Source organism: Aythya marila (genome assembly GCF_965140915.1).
Source record: "Aythya marila genome assembly, chromosome: 2".
Classification (NCBI taxonomy): Eukaryota; Metazoa; Chordata; class Aves; order Anseriformes; family Anatidae; genus Aythya; species Aythya marila.
The window spans coordinates 40,463,959-40,478,702 of NC_139043.1; the positions used below are offsets into that span (position 1 = coordinate 40,463,959).

Consider the following 14,744-nt stretch of genomic DNA (forward strand, 5'->3'; position numbering starts at 1 on the left):
GCGGGGGGGGCGGGGCCGGGTTGGCTGCCGCGGAGCGAGGCCCTCCGGGGACTACATTACCCATCAGGCGCCGCGCCCGCCCGCCGGAAGCGCGGTGCCGCCGCGGGGGGTTGTGGGAGGCGGGCCTCTTCCTTTCCGGCGTGGGGCGCCATCGGGTGCGGGGTACGTCTGCGCTCGGCCCGGGCCGCCATCCGCCGCCATCGGGCCCCATCCGCAACCATCCGGCCGCCCGCGGGGCTCGGCGGGGCTGCCCGGCGGCCGGGATGCGGGCCTCAGGCCGGCGGAGGGCCCCCGGGCTGCGGGAGGGCGAGGGGTGGGGGTAGGCCGCGGGGCGCTCGGTGGGTGCGGGGCGCCGGGGGTGGGGAGGGCCGCAGGGGGCCCGGAATGGAGGCTGGGGGTGGGGAGGGGAGGGCTGGGGCACATCAAAAGGTGCAGCGAGCTGTGGTTTTGGATGGTGAATTGGGTGGTGATCTGATGGAGTTGGGTTTGTCTCTGCGTTCTGCTGGGGTCTGGGTGCTCAGCGTTTAGGGATACTTAAACCACGTTATGAATTAACATCAGGGCCCTCGCAGTCATGCATCTCGTCAAAGAGCGGCATTCACGGCTTGGTTCAGGTGGTAGCTGTCAGTGTTGGTGACATCCCAAGCACGTGAGGCATCAGCTCCTTAACTGTGCAGTTCGATGCTAAAGAACACGTGAAGTGGAAGAAAATTCCTCAGAACTGCTGTGTGTTCTACTGCAGACTGGTAAATGGGAGCCAGCGTGTTAACAAGTGTGCCAACAATTACAAAACAGCACCCAAGCTTACTGTGTGCCAGCGGTGTTACGTGCACAGCCTCATACTGCACCATTTTATGGGAAGACATGCAAATTCAATATGTTAATTACTGCCCTCTTTTAATTGATCTCTCGATCTCAGCAGGTAGCCAGCCATGGGTGCCTACAAGTACATCCAGGAGCTATGGAGGAAAAAGCAGTCGGACGTGATGCGGTTCCTCCTCCGCGTGCGCTGCTGGCAGTACCGCCAGCTCTCTGCCCTGCACCGCGCTCCCCGGCCGACCAGGCCAGACAAGGCTCGCAGGCTGGGATATAAGGCCAAGCAAGGTAATGAGATGGAGCTACCACGTTCCTGTCAGCCTGCTTCCTTCCTTAACTGATAGCAGAATGCCAAAATCAGAAGCTGGAACGCCTCCTGAGATCTCCTGGATGAAATACTGTTATAAATGTATTAAATCAATAGCAGTGCCTACATCCCAAACCTTATTTCATGTAATTCTGAGTTCATGCCCCCTGTGGTCAATTAGGCAGAGGAAGATCAAGTGGATCTTGACTTCAGTTCTTGCTCTTGCGCTGTTATTGCTGCAATATTGACCAGTGCTTTTAGCACAGTAGATTTGTGGGTGTGGGGGTTCCTTTCTCTGGCCAGATTTTGTCAGCAGTCTCAACAAGTTAGCTGCCTTATAGTTGTCTGGGCTTGCCAAGGTTAAAATAGTTTCTGTCGTCATTAGGAAAGTTACTGGGGAGTGAAACAAACTGAGGGAAAGTGGGCATCCATCTGTAACTTGAGCAGATCTTCAAAGCAGGATAATAAAAAAGTGAAGAATCTAAGCTTCTGTTACATTTGTGAGGTTTCCTTTCCTCCTTTTTCAGTGGTCAGGTTTCCACAGGGTTTATGTATGGCTTGTACTTCAGTGCCTTATGGATGCTGTTGCAGTGTGGCGTTTTAGTTCTGAGGTGACTGCTTTGTTGCTTTCTTGGGATGAGGAGAGTTTAGGATGGTTTTTTCTTGTGTGTGTTATCATATAGCTACAGCTGTTCTTAGTTCATACCAAAGCGCACAGTGGAAAGGTGCCACAAACTCTGGTTTGGAACTAGAAAGTAGTCACAACAATACATCACTTCCATTATTCAGTCACAATGGAAATAACAAAAACACCCTACGCTAGTCACCGAGAGTTGTAGGTTTTAGCAGCTATTGGTACAGTGACCTACTTTTTTGCAGCGTTTCCTGTGAAATGTTATGGGTTGGAAATGCAGTATGGGCATTAAGTTGCCTCACCGTAATTTGCACTGCCTGCACTGACAGTCACCGTTTCTTTTAGGGTATGTTATCTACCGTGTCCGCGTTCGCCGCGGTGGCCGCAAGCGCCCTGTCCCAAAAGGTGCAACCTATGGCAAACCCGTGCATCATGGTGTGAACCAGCTGAAGTTTGCCCGGAGCCTCCAGTCCGTAGCAGAGGTGAGTATTCTGGTTACTGCTCAGAAAATGGGGGTTACGAAGGTCATGCCTAGTCTGTAAAAATGGAAAATACTCCGAGACAAAAACAATGACTGTTTTCTGTTAGGTAGAAGTCTTGAATGCTGATAGCAGGAGAGCACCTGGATGTTTTGAAAAGCGGTACTGAGGCAAATGCTAAAAACTGTTCCAACTTTACAGGTAGCAGGTGGCAGAAGTACTGCTGAGGTGGTTTGTTGAAGTGTGTTCCTCTTCCTGAAGTATGGCACAGTGTGTGCAGGGAAAGACGTGCTACTAGCATAAACTCCTGTAAAACCAGGGGTTAGGCATGAGGATTCAAAATGCAAATACAACAAAGAGCCTGACTTGGGTCATTGGTAAATCCTGCCATTACATTCCCTACCATGATCTATGTATTGCCAGCTTTCGGCAAAGGTCCTTCAATGAAGTACGAGCAAGTTCCTCTCTTAAAGTCTGCAGCACCTGTTTACGTAGTAAGAGTGCTGTGCAGTGTACTGAGCTGTGTCGTAGGATCTGAAAACAGCATGCCAGAAACAGTCTAATTTAAAAAATCAAAACAAAATACTGAAAATGGAAGCTTTCATTCAGGGCAATCTTCGTTAAATTTCGCAGTGACACAGCAAGAGTAGTGATGAAGGGCTGTAGCTCTCACCTATGGATAAAACTCCATGGCTTAGAACAGCACGAGGCTGCGCTCTGAAAAAGAGGCATTGTAAAAGAATGAAGACTGCTCCTTGTCTTTCCATCATTAAGCAGAGCATTAACTCTATTTTAAAACAGAGGTGATGAGTTAAAACACAGAACTGTATTTTTAAATAGAGCGTTCACGGTGTGCTCTTCATATATGCCATTCCCAGATGTCTGATGGCTAATCACATGCTCAGTTGTGATGACAGCTTGTGCAAGAGGTTACTGACCCTCTGTTTTAGTCCAAAAGCTGGCTTGCTTTCTCCTGGAAGACTTCTATTCTTCGGATAAAACTATTCTAGAAATGCCAAACCGTGACTGTAGCTGTCATCCCCAAATAGAAGCTGGTTGAGGGCGGGAGGTATTTTAATGTTCGGTATGTGTCACTGCCGTGTGCTGGAGTAAAACAAGGACTTGAAGAAAATAAATTTCGTATTCAGGAAACAGTCAACTAAGGTTTGGGGGAAGACGGTACTAATAAGTTGGGATCACATTGGGATAGAAGATGAATGGGATCTGTTGGTTTGTACTTTCCCACAGTGATGGTAAAGTCCTGGGATTAGACACACTGATAGTGTTAAGTAAAATAAGGAGTTTTCTTGACAGAAGAGGCAGATTGAGTTTCAGAACTTGCATTTTCTGCTTAGTTTCCTAAACTCTAAGACTGTTTTCTTTCCAACCATAACCAAGGATAGGAATAGTGGAACTTGCTACATCAGCTGTTCATATTTGTTCATATTTGTCAGCATGTGCTTAGGTCCTGCAGAAATGTCTTCCTCTCCTGTAACTTCGGATCAGTCTTTCGTAACTTTCCACAAAAGATTGTTCCATGGCCCCAAGTCTACCTTGTGGTCTTCATCTCCACCTTGAAGTTGTTTTTCACTGTGTATTTACTCATTGGGTGCTTCTGTGTACAAAGCAGTTCTTCTCTTTGTCAACCAAATGCCTTCCTCATTACATTCTGTAAAACCTGTATCACTAAGGTATTCAGCATTTTTTTGAATACAAATTTCTTTGGCCAATACTTTTTTCTGGTGTTTTTGCAGCCAGAGGTTGTACAGTTTGGGGGTAAGAGGAGGGGAAGGTTCACTTGGGGCAAATTGAAAATTCTAACACCTACAAAATTTTAGGTTTGAGTTACTCATCTCCTTCTGCATGTTATGCAAGTCCTTCTCTTAAGTTGTATCCCTGCCTCCGTGTTTTTATAGCCTTTCACGTGGATTTTTTCTTCCAGGAGCGTGCTGGCCGTCACTGCGGGGCTCTGAGAGTGTTGAACTCCTACTGGGTGGGAGAGGATTCCACATACAAGTTTTTCGAAGTGATCCTGATCGACCCCTTCCACAAGGCCATCAGGCGCAACCCCGACACGCAGTGGATCACCAAGCCCGTCCACAAGCACAGGGAGATGCGTGGCCTGACGTCCGCCGGGCGGAAGAGCCGCGGTCTGGGCAAGGGCCACAAATTCCACCACACCATCGGTGGCTCGCGCCGCGCTGCCTGGAAGCGACGCAACACCCTGCAGCTGCACCGCTACCGCTAGTTCTTGTAAACACAGCGATCTAATAAAGCTGAGCGGGTTCTTGAATTTAACTCAACAGTGCTTCTGCTGCTTCTTGTCTTACGCGGAGAAGTGTAGAGCTCTCCGGGAGTTCAGTTGTTCCCATATTTTGAAAGTTCTTTTGAAAATGTCATTTGGTATTTGTGAAAATTCTAGCCCCCGAGCCTAGGAGCCTTGCGATGAGCTTCACTTTGGATAAGGCTGTGCAGTGTGAGTTGAATGCTCTGTGGCTTGTCCACGTTCTTTTCTTTTGCTGATGTGAGAATATTTCTTCACTGCCCGTAGGTGGGAGTCACTTTCCTGTGTTTAGACCGAAGGCCTGCTTTGATCTTGTGCAATGAGATGTAAACTGAAATCGCTAGTTTATTTTTTACAGGTGATTAAATACTAATGACAATTTTATTTTATTAGTTCTGTTTTTTTGTATGTCTTCAGTGCGAAAGCAGCTCTTGAGCCTGTGTATCTGCACACATAGGCTAAACCACCTAAGCACAGGATGGAAAGGCGCAGCTTGCTCTGTTCGTTGAGGTGTGCAGTGTTTTAATATTTTCTGTAGTGTAGGTGTTACGCAGTTTGTACGGTATTCCAGGCCACTCATTTTGTATTGGAGACAGTATCTTAGATCTGCCTTTTGATACCAGAGAACACTTCTGCGGTGTTGAAGAGCAGCATTTTGATTTACTCAGCACGCTCAGGTGTTGAAACAATCACATTCGGATGACAGACTGCTATACATGAGTGTTACAGGCTGTGTTTTGGGAACTTAGTATGACCTTTCAGCATGAAGTTAACTTGTACATACACACCGAGAGGAAAATAACTGCAATTTCTGGTAAATTGACCTGTGCGGCTGTTTTAGCTTTCACAAATTTCATACCATTTCCATTGGGTAGTGATAGGAGAAGGGATTGTTAGAAGGCCTAAGAAGTAGCTTGTTTTTTCCCAGACGTTCAACTTGGGTTGTGTGGAAAGGACTTAAAAAAAAAAAAAAAAAAAAAAAAAAAAGTTTTGGGACTGAAGTGTCCAAGATTTCAACTGAGAAATTGAAGAACCTAACTCATTTGCTCTGATGGGTCTGTTTTTCAGGAGTATGATCTGAAGAAGAGGCTTCTTGGCAGTGTGTTCTAGTCAGGAAGAGCTCAAGAGACAAATCCTTTCTTTGATGCCACATTTAGTTTGGCTCAAACAAGAAAAAAAATCAAAGGATTCTTCTGTAGCTATGTTAAAAAGTGCTATCTGCTCCTTGAAAGAAGGGTGGGTTGTTTTTGTTTTTTTGTTTTTTTTTAACCTTTTTTGTGGGGGGAGGACCGAAGAGCAAATTCAGTGAATGAGACCTCCCTTGAGCGTGGAGGGGAGCTGGTGCTTCCCTGCATTTTAAGGCTTAAGGGCTTAAAAAAAAACAAAACACTGGTGTGCGTGGTGCAGGGAGAATCCTCAGTTAACCTCACGTGAGCTTTCCCCTCACATTCCTTCAGCATCTTGAACTCTAAAATAAAGGGCGGAAAAACCCATCCCCTTCAAAGGGTTCGTTCAAGTCCGCTGATGAAGATGCATGTGAGGGCATGGTATGTACCAGGCAGGCGAAGTAACCTGAAGCAGGGGGTATTATTTTCAAGGGAAGCTCAGAGTACGTACAGCTCATCTCGGGTCTCCAGGAGATCAGGTTGCCCTAGCATCTCCTCACCCTGGGTGTTTCTTGTGCTTGGGATTGGAAGGAGGGGGAATTACAGCACAATTTTTGTGTGAAGACAAAAGGCAAATGATCCCCTCTTACTAAAATCTGAGAAATTAAAACCCAGAACACCGAGGACGTTTTTTTGGGGGGTTGTCAGCTAGGGAAACCAGGCGTAGAGGGGTTATGTGATCCCTGCCTTTCATAACTGATGATTTTTGAGCCTGTTGTGCAAGTTCAACAGAGACTGCCAATCTCTGTTCCTTACGAGTTTGGTGAAAATCAGTGAAGTGAGACTTCACAGTTGTCCTGGGGAGAGGAGTTCAGCCCTACTTGTACTCGAGTTATACTCACTGCTGAAATTTATGAGACACCAAGGAATTTGGTAAATCGTTTCCAAGCCATCTGCCTCACTCTGCTTGCAGGACAGGACTGCTTATTTCCCTCTCCGAGCAGACATCTCTTTTACCTACTCGCCCTCCGAATGGCAACACCACCTTTTAGCCCTCGGACAACTCTTTCTCTTTGTAGCACCTACAGGTCTGGTTCGGAGGGTACCGAGCCCAAACACCCGGAGTGCTGGAAGCGCTGCTTCAGCCACGCAGAGGCAACCTGGAGCCCACCTGGTCGCCGTCCCGGGGCTCTGAGCAAATAACCAACGTGTTGATCCAATCCTCCTCAGATAATTGCCTGCAACATGTGGCTGTGCAGAAGGATGGAGAGCCCGTGGGCTGCTCTTATCTTCGTGTGTCAAGCTTCTGAATCAGCCCCAATTTAGCAATTACACACAGGTTGCGAAGTCTCGCTCCCTGAAGTTAGGAAGTGCCGGGCTGTGCTGCTTATGCTACCTTCAATTCGGTGGCTCTCGTGCTCTGAGCTAACGTGCCAGGAGAGGCCTCAGGCGAAGCCAGGACGGGCACCCAGTCTGGCTGGGCCCCTTCTCACTGCCTGAGATTTGGAAGAGCATTTTCCTCACTATCAGGTGATATTCAGCAATAATATGCATAATTAAAGGCTCTCGTGTAACGAAGATGCCATTTAATGCCATTTAATCTCATTCTGTCAACTCTCCACCACTCAGGGAATGGCCGTGGCCGTGCTGGGGGCACGCAGCGTGCTGAAGCAGCAGCAAATCGTGCCGGACCCAGGCTCCCCCAGCACGGAAGCAGCTCGGTGTGTCTGCGGTGCCTGCCTGCAGCCCTTGTGCGTGTCATGAAAATGAGTCGCCATCGCCGAGAGCTCACGCGCCACGTGTAGGAAGTAGCTTATTACTCCGGCGTTCACTCATTCATCTATTCATGCATTTTTCTTCCAGCATTGCTTTCCGGTGACTAACGAGCAATTATCCGAAGCCTTGCCTCGTGTGAGAACCACGGCCGTTCAACTCATCCGCCGTACCAACCCACCTGTCTCCTCCGCGGGGCTCGTTGTGAGTCAGATGGGTTCGGAGAGGGGGGAGGCAACCTCCACCAACCCACCGGAGAGGAGTCCTGAGCTCGGTGTTTCAGCTTCTTCGGAGCTAGACATAAAAGCGGTGCCGTACAAGTTGCTGTGTCGTTCGCAACAATTTGCATAGCAGCTCTGTCAGTGTGTGGTTAAACAAAGTCACCGGAAAGCTTTTAAGTAGAGTAGAAAATCCCATCTTATTTTCACTTTGTTTACAAGTTATTGCTGCAGTTGTCGATGGAGAACATCTGCTTACGATCTCGTGAGAGAAGACACGAGGTTTGCTTGCACTGCAAGAACTAAGGACAGAGATAAACCAGCAGATATTCATAAGCTTAGGAAAAGAGCTGGAAATAAATGCAACTTTCTTCATTTTTTTACATATATACATTCATTATTTATTCAATTTATATGATTCAATTGATTCTATTTATCTAGTTCCCAATCTCAATGTAGATGGTTTTATTTCTGGCAGGTGCCTGCCTGTCCATTCTTAATAGAGACAAAATAAATAAATACATAAATAAAGCACGAACTGATAATGAGATAGCAAGTTCATCATGTTAAGGCCAATGACTTGTACTGGGAAGATGGTATCTGCCCTTTATGAACAATGCATATTTTAGATTACACTTGATGTTTGGGTTTTGTACCCAGTTGTACCCAAACAGCAATTTTAAAGCAGTGGTTACACCTTACCCATAGGAAACAAAAAGTAAATGAATTACTATGATGGGTTACACTGCAAACCCAGTTCTTAGCTTTATGGTACTTCTGTTGCTGAGAAGAAAAAAGGGATGAAATAAAGCAACCCACTGTGAACAACTGAATCACTGTTCAGACTCCTGAAACTAAATGAAAACTTGGCTATGGTTACTATTTTCATTGGCTGGTTTAATAAAAATGCAAGTATCATAAAACTATGTAAAATATAGGGAATAGAGGACTTCTATTTTCTCCGTTGATGGTCCGTTACACTTAGGGCTGAAAACTGTTAAATACCACTCTGTTAAACAGTCTTGCCTTGTAGCGGGTACAATTCAGGAAACACTCTTCATTTATTTTAAGAAAAATAATTAAAAAAATGAGGAAATAAGAGTTTTGAGTCTGAATTAATATTTTAGCCATTTATGATTGAGCCATTAAAATTAATATTTTAGCCAAATTATGATTATTAATTATCATTATGAATGAGATAACTGGAATGTTATCCAAACCATAATGAACACTGAAACTTGATGGTTTTGCAATTTTTGTCCTAAAATTATATCAATTTTATTACAGTTTAAGTGTTGCCTGGTATGATCCTTTTGTAGCAGCTTTGTGATGATGGTAAAGATTGAAGAAACTGCATTGTACGTGGGGGAAGGAGAATCAGGAGAGGGGTTACTTTCCACCTTTCCCCCCCGTTCCCCCTGGAAGTGATAACACCAGCCTAGCTCTCTCAGCACCTACCAGCCAGCCTAACCCAACCAGTCTTGTTTTTCCCAGTTTTATTACAGCCCTGCTTGCTGCTGACTCAGTTTTTTTGTTTTTTTTTTCTTTTTTCTTTTGGTCGTGGTGTTCAGTACGAGTGAGATGGCCATAGTTGAGATCGGTCGGTTTTGTGAAAAATGAGTTCCTCAGCTTTGCTGGTAGTGCAGATAGCTCTACCTGTCCGTCAGGCACAAACTTGGAGGCAGGAGATCTCCTCATCCAAAGGTAGACCCCGTGCACTGCACCCTGCTGAGATCTGCGACCCGTGGCTGGATTACGACTTGGCTTTGCCTTGAGGGAACAAAAGAAGAGTGAGCGAGCTAACCGAGCCCCCATGCTGGTGACGGTAGCGGGGACACGGTGCTTGATGGCATCCGTCGTCACAGCGGAGGGCTGACAGCAGGGTGAGGATCTCCTGGCCCCACGGATGCCCTGGGTTGTGCTGCTCGATGCCCGCAGGCGAGTCACCAGCAGCGAGCTGTGAGCCCCAGCGCTTGCTGGCAACTCCCACGGGGCAGCCGGCACGGGCCGTGTCCGTGTGCGGGATGACACAGAGGGCACCTCCTGTAATCTGAAATGGGAAGTGGAAATCCAACCTGTCGGGACGGGTCTGCTCCTGGAAGCTCACGGAGCCGGAGACTTTCCAGATGACTCAGAGCAAGGCGATTGCTCGCTGGGAAGTGCTGCATCAATGGTTTGGAGGGATTATATAATGAGCAGCTGTCCTCCGCCGCCAATCACGTGCCGGCTCTGCAGGATTTATGCTCACAATTGACTGTTTTTGAGGAGTTGCGATAAAACAAGAGGGCAAGGGTCTGGAGGCACTTCGGGATGTGGCTGAGCTCCTGCCTGGACAGACGTATTGGCTTGTGCTGGCTAGAGTGTTGGTGAAAAACTGCCAGTGCTGCTCACTGGAGGTGAACGAGATTCCTTCTCTCCTCAAAATAATAATAATAATAAAAAGTGTTTACATTCTCCCAGCTCTGAAAACAAAACAAAGCAGAACAGGAATGCTTCCTTGTGTTAACATCTGATATGTTGTTCAACATTGCCTTTGGAGATGATAACTGATTGTGGCGGGGAATTCCAGGAGTGTTCAGTCCCTGGCGTTGTCTTTTAGACCCCAGCTGGGAATTGCAGGCGTTCGCCGATGTTCATGTAACAATAGATGAAGCGACCCTGATGATTTGATTAAAACTGTACATGCCTCACCAGGAGGTTTTTGCTCATCATCGCTGGAATGAAAGAGAGATTTTGCTTTATTCATTCTTTTTTTTGGTAATGGTTTAGGCCATTTCAAATGGCCTCTGACTTTCAGCAGAGAGCCAGTTCTGCCCCACGTGAAGCTGGTGGCTGACTGATGAAACACATCTGACTCTACCCACCAAGCTGATCGTATCCAGCTCTGTTTCCACCCTCGCTACGTCAGAAGCGATCTGGGCAAGCTGCTGAGGCATAGCACGGACAGCCCCAAGATGCAGGGCAGCCGGAGAGCTCAGCATTTCCTCTGTTTGTTCAAGCACCAAAATTACTGGTGTAGGTTAGCCTGGATCCATAGCAACGTTTGTATCCAGACATATCCCACAAGCATATTTCTATGACCATAGGAACACAATTTCGATCTGACTGGTGTTATGGGATTATAACCCTTTTCCTTCCAACAGAGCTTTTCCAGATTTACCCAGAATCTGAGTTATTTTACGAAGGGCTGTGTATTTTCAAAATAGTTTGGATACCTCTGGTTTGTTTCTAGCAAGTTTTCCCTCTAACCACCAATGCCTCGCATAGAATTTTATGAGAAACTACATTTGTTTTAGTGGTTAAATTTTTATAGCTGGAAGCAATTTTCTTTACTGTAACATTTCAGAAGCCCTTTATGGCTAGCGATATCTCATTGTAAGCCTGAAGATTGAGAGCGACTGCATGACTTTATCATGTATAAAGCTTATTATCTGACATAATTTGGTGCATAGCAGGCTTATTTATTTAAAAGGTCACACAATCGTATTTCACCACTGGTAATGGCATTTTTATCCATTTAATAGGTTTATCCTAAAGCATATTTATTCCTAATGCATTTTATTCTGAAGCCAGTTAATAACTTTAACTCTTCGGGCTCTTGGCAGAACAGGGAAGACAGCATTTAGGAACTGAAGTTTCATCAGCTGGGCCTGATCCAGGAGGATACAAGGTCTGATGGGGTATTTCACGCTTCACCTCCTGAGGCAACCCAGCACCACGAAGCATCAGACCTTAACTCATCTAATGACCTCCAAGTTAGCCACACTGAGACAACAACAACAGTCAGGAAAAAACTGCTCTACGCAGAGCTGATAAAAGCATGAAGCTGTCCCGGCTCTTAAATTGCCAGCTATCCTGTGGGTAGTTGCATGTGATCATTCTCTGGGCAGGAATATGCTTTGGTTTGTCCCCCAGAGAAATTTCTCTGATTTCAGTGTAGTAGCTTTTGTTCTGTCAGGATGTAAAAAGGCAACCCTCTTCCTCTGGACCAATGCGTCAGAACCAATGGTCCCTGTAACATAGGGTTGGGATGCTGTGGCACCAAATCTTGGTGTTTCAGTGAAAGTAAGGGGCAGTTTTTGTGCATCCTTAACACAATCTGCTCTGCTCATCTCCCCAGAATTGTGATCAGCCCAATCAAGCAATAAATACTCTCATCTTTGTTTCATTAGCTGATGATTTCCTTGCTGGATAAGCAGCTGATGTAGCAGCAGATGAAGTAATTTATAGCACAGAAAGGAAAAGGTGGGCAGCGATATTACTGCCATTAAAAAAAAAAAAAAAGAACAGGCTTTATTAATGCAAAATAATGTTTTGTCTTTCTGGAATAAAGGTCCAAGTCCTCACTGTCCATGAAAAACTGCAGGGGCAGCTGAGGCTAGGTGTAACGTGCCACTTCTACAAGAGATTATTTCCTGTACTTTTAATTCTATTATCACTTGTATTACCAGTTTCTGTGTATAAAAAGCACATCTGAAGTAACACTTGGTTAAGACAGAAAAGCTTAAGTGTTACATGCTTCAGGCCATAACCCGGCTGCTAAAGAGCTGAATCAGGAAGAAAGTTACCCTATGGGCAAATTAGCATTTAACTGGCTATTATGAGCTTTTATATCTTCCTCCAAGCCTCTGATACTTGGCACGGAGAGACAGGATGTGTGAGCGGGTGAACAATTTGCGAGCCAGTTCCTCTGTTTCGGTTATACTTAGCTCCATGACTACACTGCTCCTGGTACCTAAGCAAGTTGCATTCGTGTCATGTAGGCATGCCCTTAATGGGTAGGCTTTAAACCGGTCTATATTTAGCTTTTGCTTCTTCCTAAAGCGTTCTGCACACATTCAGTCCGCAAAGGGATGCGATGACAAGCTGAAGACCCCTGGGACCTCCTTATCAGGATTTTGCTTCAACATGGAGAAAAACAAAGTGCAGCCAGCTGAACAGTTAGACGTGTATGGGAAACAGAAACAGAGAATAAGTAGGGCAAGGGGTCAGGAAACACTGTGTAGGGCTTGACCCACTACAGTCAATAGAAAAATTTCCACTGGCTTCCAGAGGCTGAGATTAGTTAGGCGAGTTATTGCTATTTATATCATTAATGTAGGTAAGAAGTCATGGCTATAGCTATCATCATAGCGACTTTTAGAGGGCAGTGTTTAAGCTAGTGACAGAAGATAATAGGTAAATCTTTGCTGTAAAGAAGCTGGAAACGTGGGTATAGGGTTTGGTATCAGCTGCCTCACCTAAGAGAAGCGTGCTTGTATGAACTGGTTCCACCTGCAGCTGCGGAGCACAAAATCGATCAGGACAGATTACTGCGTGTTTCAGAAGGACCTCGGGAAGCAAACCGAGCAGACAGAAAAGCATTGACAAAGTATTTCATGTGGGGCAAAAATAACCTTCATTATTTGTAAACCATCGTTAGCTGTGAATTAGCAGGGAAGAGACCTTGGAGTCACTGTAGATCTGTGAAAACGCCAGCGTAGTTGTGAGCATCAGTCAACGAGAGAAAGAATAGGTTATAGGATTTTTTTCCTGGAGTAATAGGAACAAAGAAGCAGAAAACACTGGGAGGTGTTGAGGCTTGAAAAGATGCTGCTCCTTGGCAGGCTTTGCGTAAACATATTTTTCCTCTTTGCAAAGTGGGTGTTTGGGGATCAAATGAATCCCGCCGTACGTGTTCCAGGCACTGGAGAAACCCAACCCTTCCAAAAGCAGGCACATCCCTGCTGACAGAAACTGGTGGGTCCCTGGCTGGAGTGGGGTGGGTTAGGAGGGCCTCTCCGCACGGACCGGCCTCCTGTCCTGACCTCAGCAACCACCAGGCCTGAGGAAAGAGGAGTCATCGGATGCCGCATACCTCTGGTGAGGTGGCCAAGGCGCATCCTGTCCCACCGTCCAGCTATCAGCTGCAGCTGGCAGCCCAGCCGGCCCTCGTTGCGGCAATGCCGCTGTGCGGTCTCCCACCCAGGGGCAGGGGAGTGTTTAGCACAGGCGGGGAGTCGCTCGGCTATCTCAGGAATTTAAGGATGCAGCTCGGGCTGCTCCCTGAGTGTGGGGTGAAGGGGGAAGAGGGGAAATTCTTGTGTTTCTTCCTGGGGCTGAGAAGGGAGGGGAGAAGCTGCAGGTGGAAGCCTCCTGTCTCGCTTTCTCTGCTTTTGCCCATTTTCTGCTCCTTGGCGTGTTGATACCCTGCTTCGGTCTCTTCTCAGCACCGCAAGCCTTCCGCAGGGAACAGCACATAGAGTCACAGAGTCATTAGGGTTGGAAGGGACCTCCAAGGTCATCTTGCCCAACCACCCCCTACCACCAATGTCACCGCTAACCCATGTCCCCAAGCACCACGTCCAACCTCTCCTTGAACACCCCCAGGGACAGTGACTCCACCACTCCCTGGGCAACCCGTCCCAGTGCCTGACTGCTCTCTCTGAGCAGAAATGGCTCCTCATTGCCAGCCTGAACCTCCCCTGGTGCAACTTGAGGCCATTCCCTCTAGTCCTATTGCTGGTTATTTGAGAGAAAGGGCTGACCCCCAGCTCCCCACACCTTCCTTTCAGGTGGTTGTGGAGAGCAACGAGGTCTTCCTCAGCAAATGGAGGCTGAAGCACCAAAGGCGTGGGCTCTAGGCATCTCTCTAGGTGGTCACCAGCAGCCTCCCTGATTTTTGTGTGGGGAGGAGAGGCCACAGGAGCACAAACGCTGTCAGGAGAGGCGCCACACGAGCACAAACGCTGCCTCTCCGTGACAGGATTTGTTCTGCCCTGCGTGGAGGGGCACACACAGAGGGAACCGTGTCCCTCGGGGGGTTGGGGGGTGCTTTTTGAGGGACACACTGGCGCTGTATGAGGGCTGGCCCCGAGGCGCAGCCCAAGCATCGGAGCTGCGGTGCCTCTGGCGGCTCCCCCAGCCCCCGCCGCCATATTGCCACCCCCCCCCCAACCCTCAGCACCGCACGCGCCCGCCGCACGTGAGCGCGCGCGGCGCGGAAAACTGTGTCACTGGGTGAGGGGGCGTGGCCTCGGCGGGGGGGGCGTGGCGTGGCTCGGGGAGGAGGGGGCGTGGCCTCGCCGCGGGGGCGGGGCGGGGCGGGGCGGGGCGGGCGGCGGTGCCGCACTGTGCGCGGCCGCCGC

The 14,744-nt window shown here is 47.7% G+C and overlaps 1 protein-coding gene across 2 annotated transcripts; it reads left to right on the top strand.

The window, feature by feature from the left end:
- Positions 1-73: 73 nt before the first annotated feature.
- Positions 74-4,534, top strand: RPL15 (ribosomal protein L15). 2 transcript variants are annotated; one of them, XM_082752746.1, is made up of 4 exons: positions 74-162; positions 923-1,104; positions 2,103-2,239; positions 4,179-4,534. In XM_082752746.1, the coding sequence occupies exons 2-4, from the start codon at positions 933-935 to the stop codon at positions 4,482-4,484; spliced, it is 615 nt and encodes a 204-aa protein (XP_082608872.1). In that variant the 5' UTR covers positions 74-162; positions 923-932; the 3' UTR covers positions 4,485-4,534. The 2 variants fall into 2 exon arrangements, with proteins under 2 accessions (XP_082608872.1, XP_082608873.1); XM_082752747.1 differs by having other exon boundaries at positions 108-162; positions 920-1,104.
- The last annotated feature ends 10,210 nt before the right edge of the window (positions 4,535-14,744 follow it).

Bases quoted from the DNA above. Each gene is read 5' to 3' on its own strand.
- RPL15 (XM_082752746.1), top strand. From the start codon at position 933: ATGGGTGCCTACAAGTACATCCAGGAGCTATGGAGGAAAAAGCAGTCG. The intron at 1,105-2,102 runs GTAATGAGATGG...CGTTTCTTTTAG, and splicing joins GGGATATAAGGCCAAGCAAG to GGTATGTTATCTACCGTGTC. The intron at 2,240-4,178 runs GTGAGTATTCTG...TTTTTCTTCCAG, and splicing joins GCCTCCAGTCCGTAGCAGAG to GAGCGTGCTGGCCGTCACTG.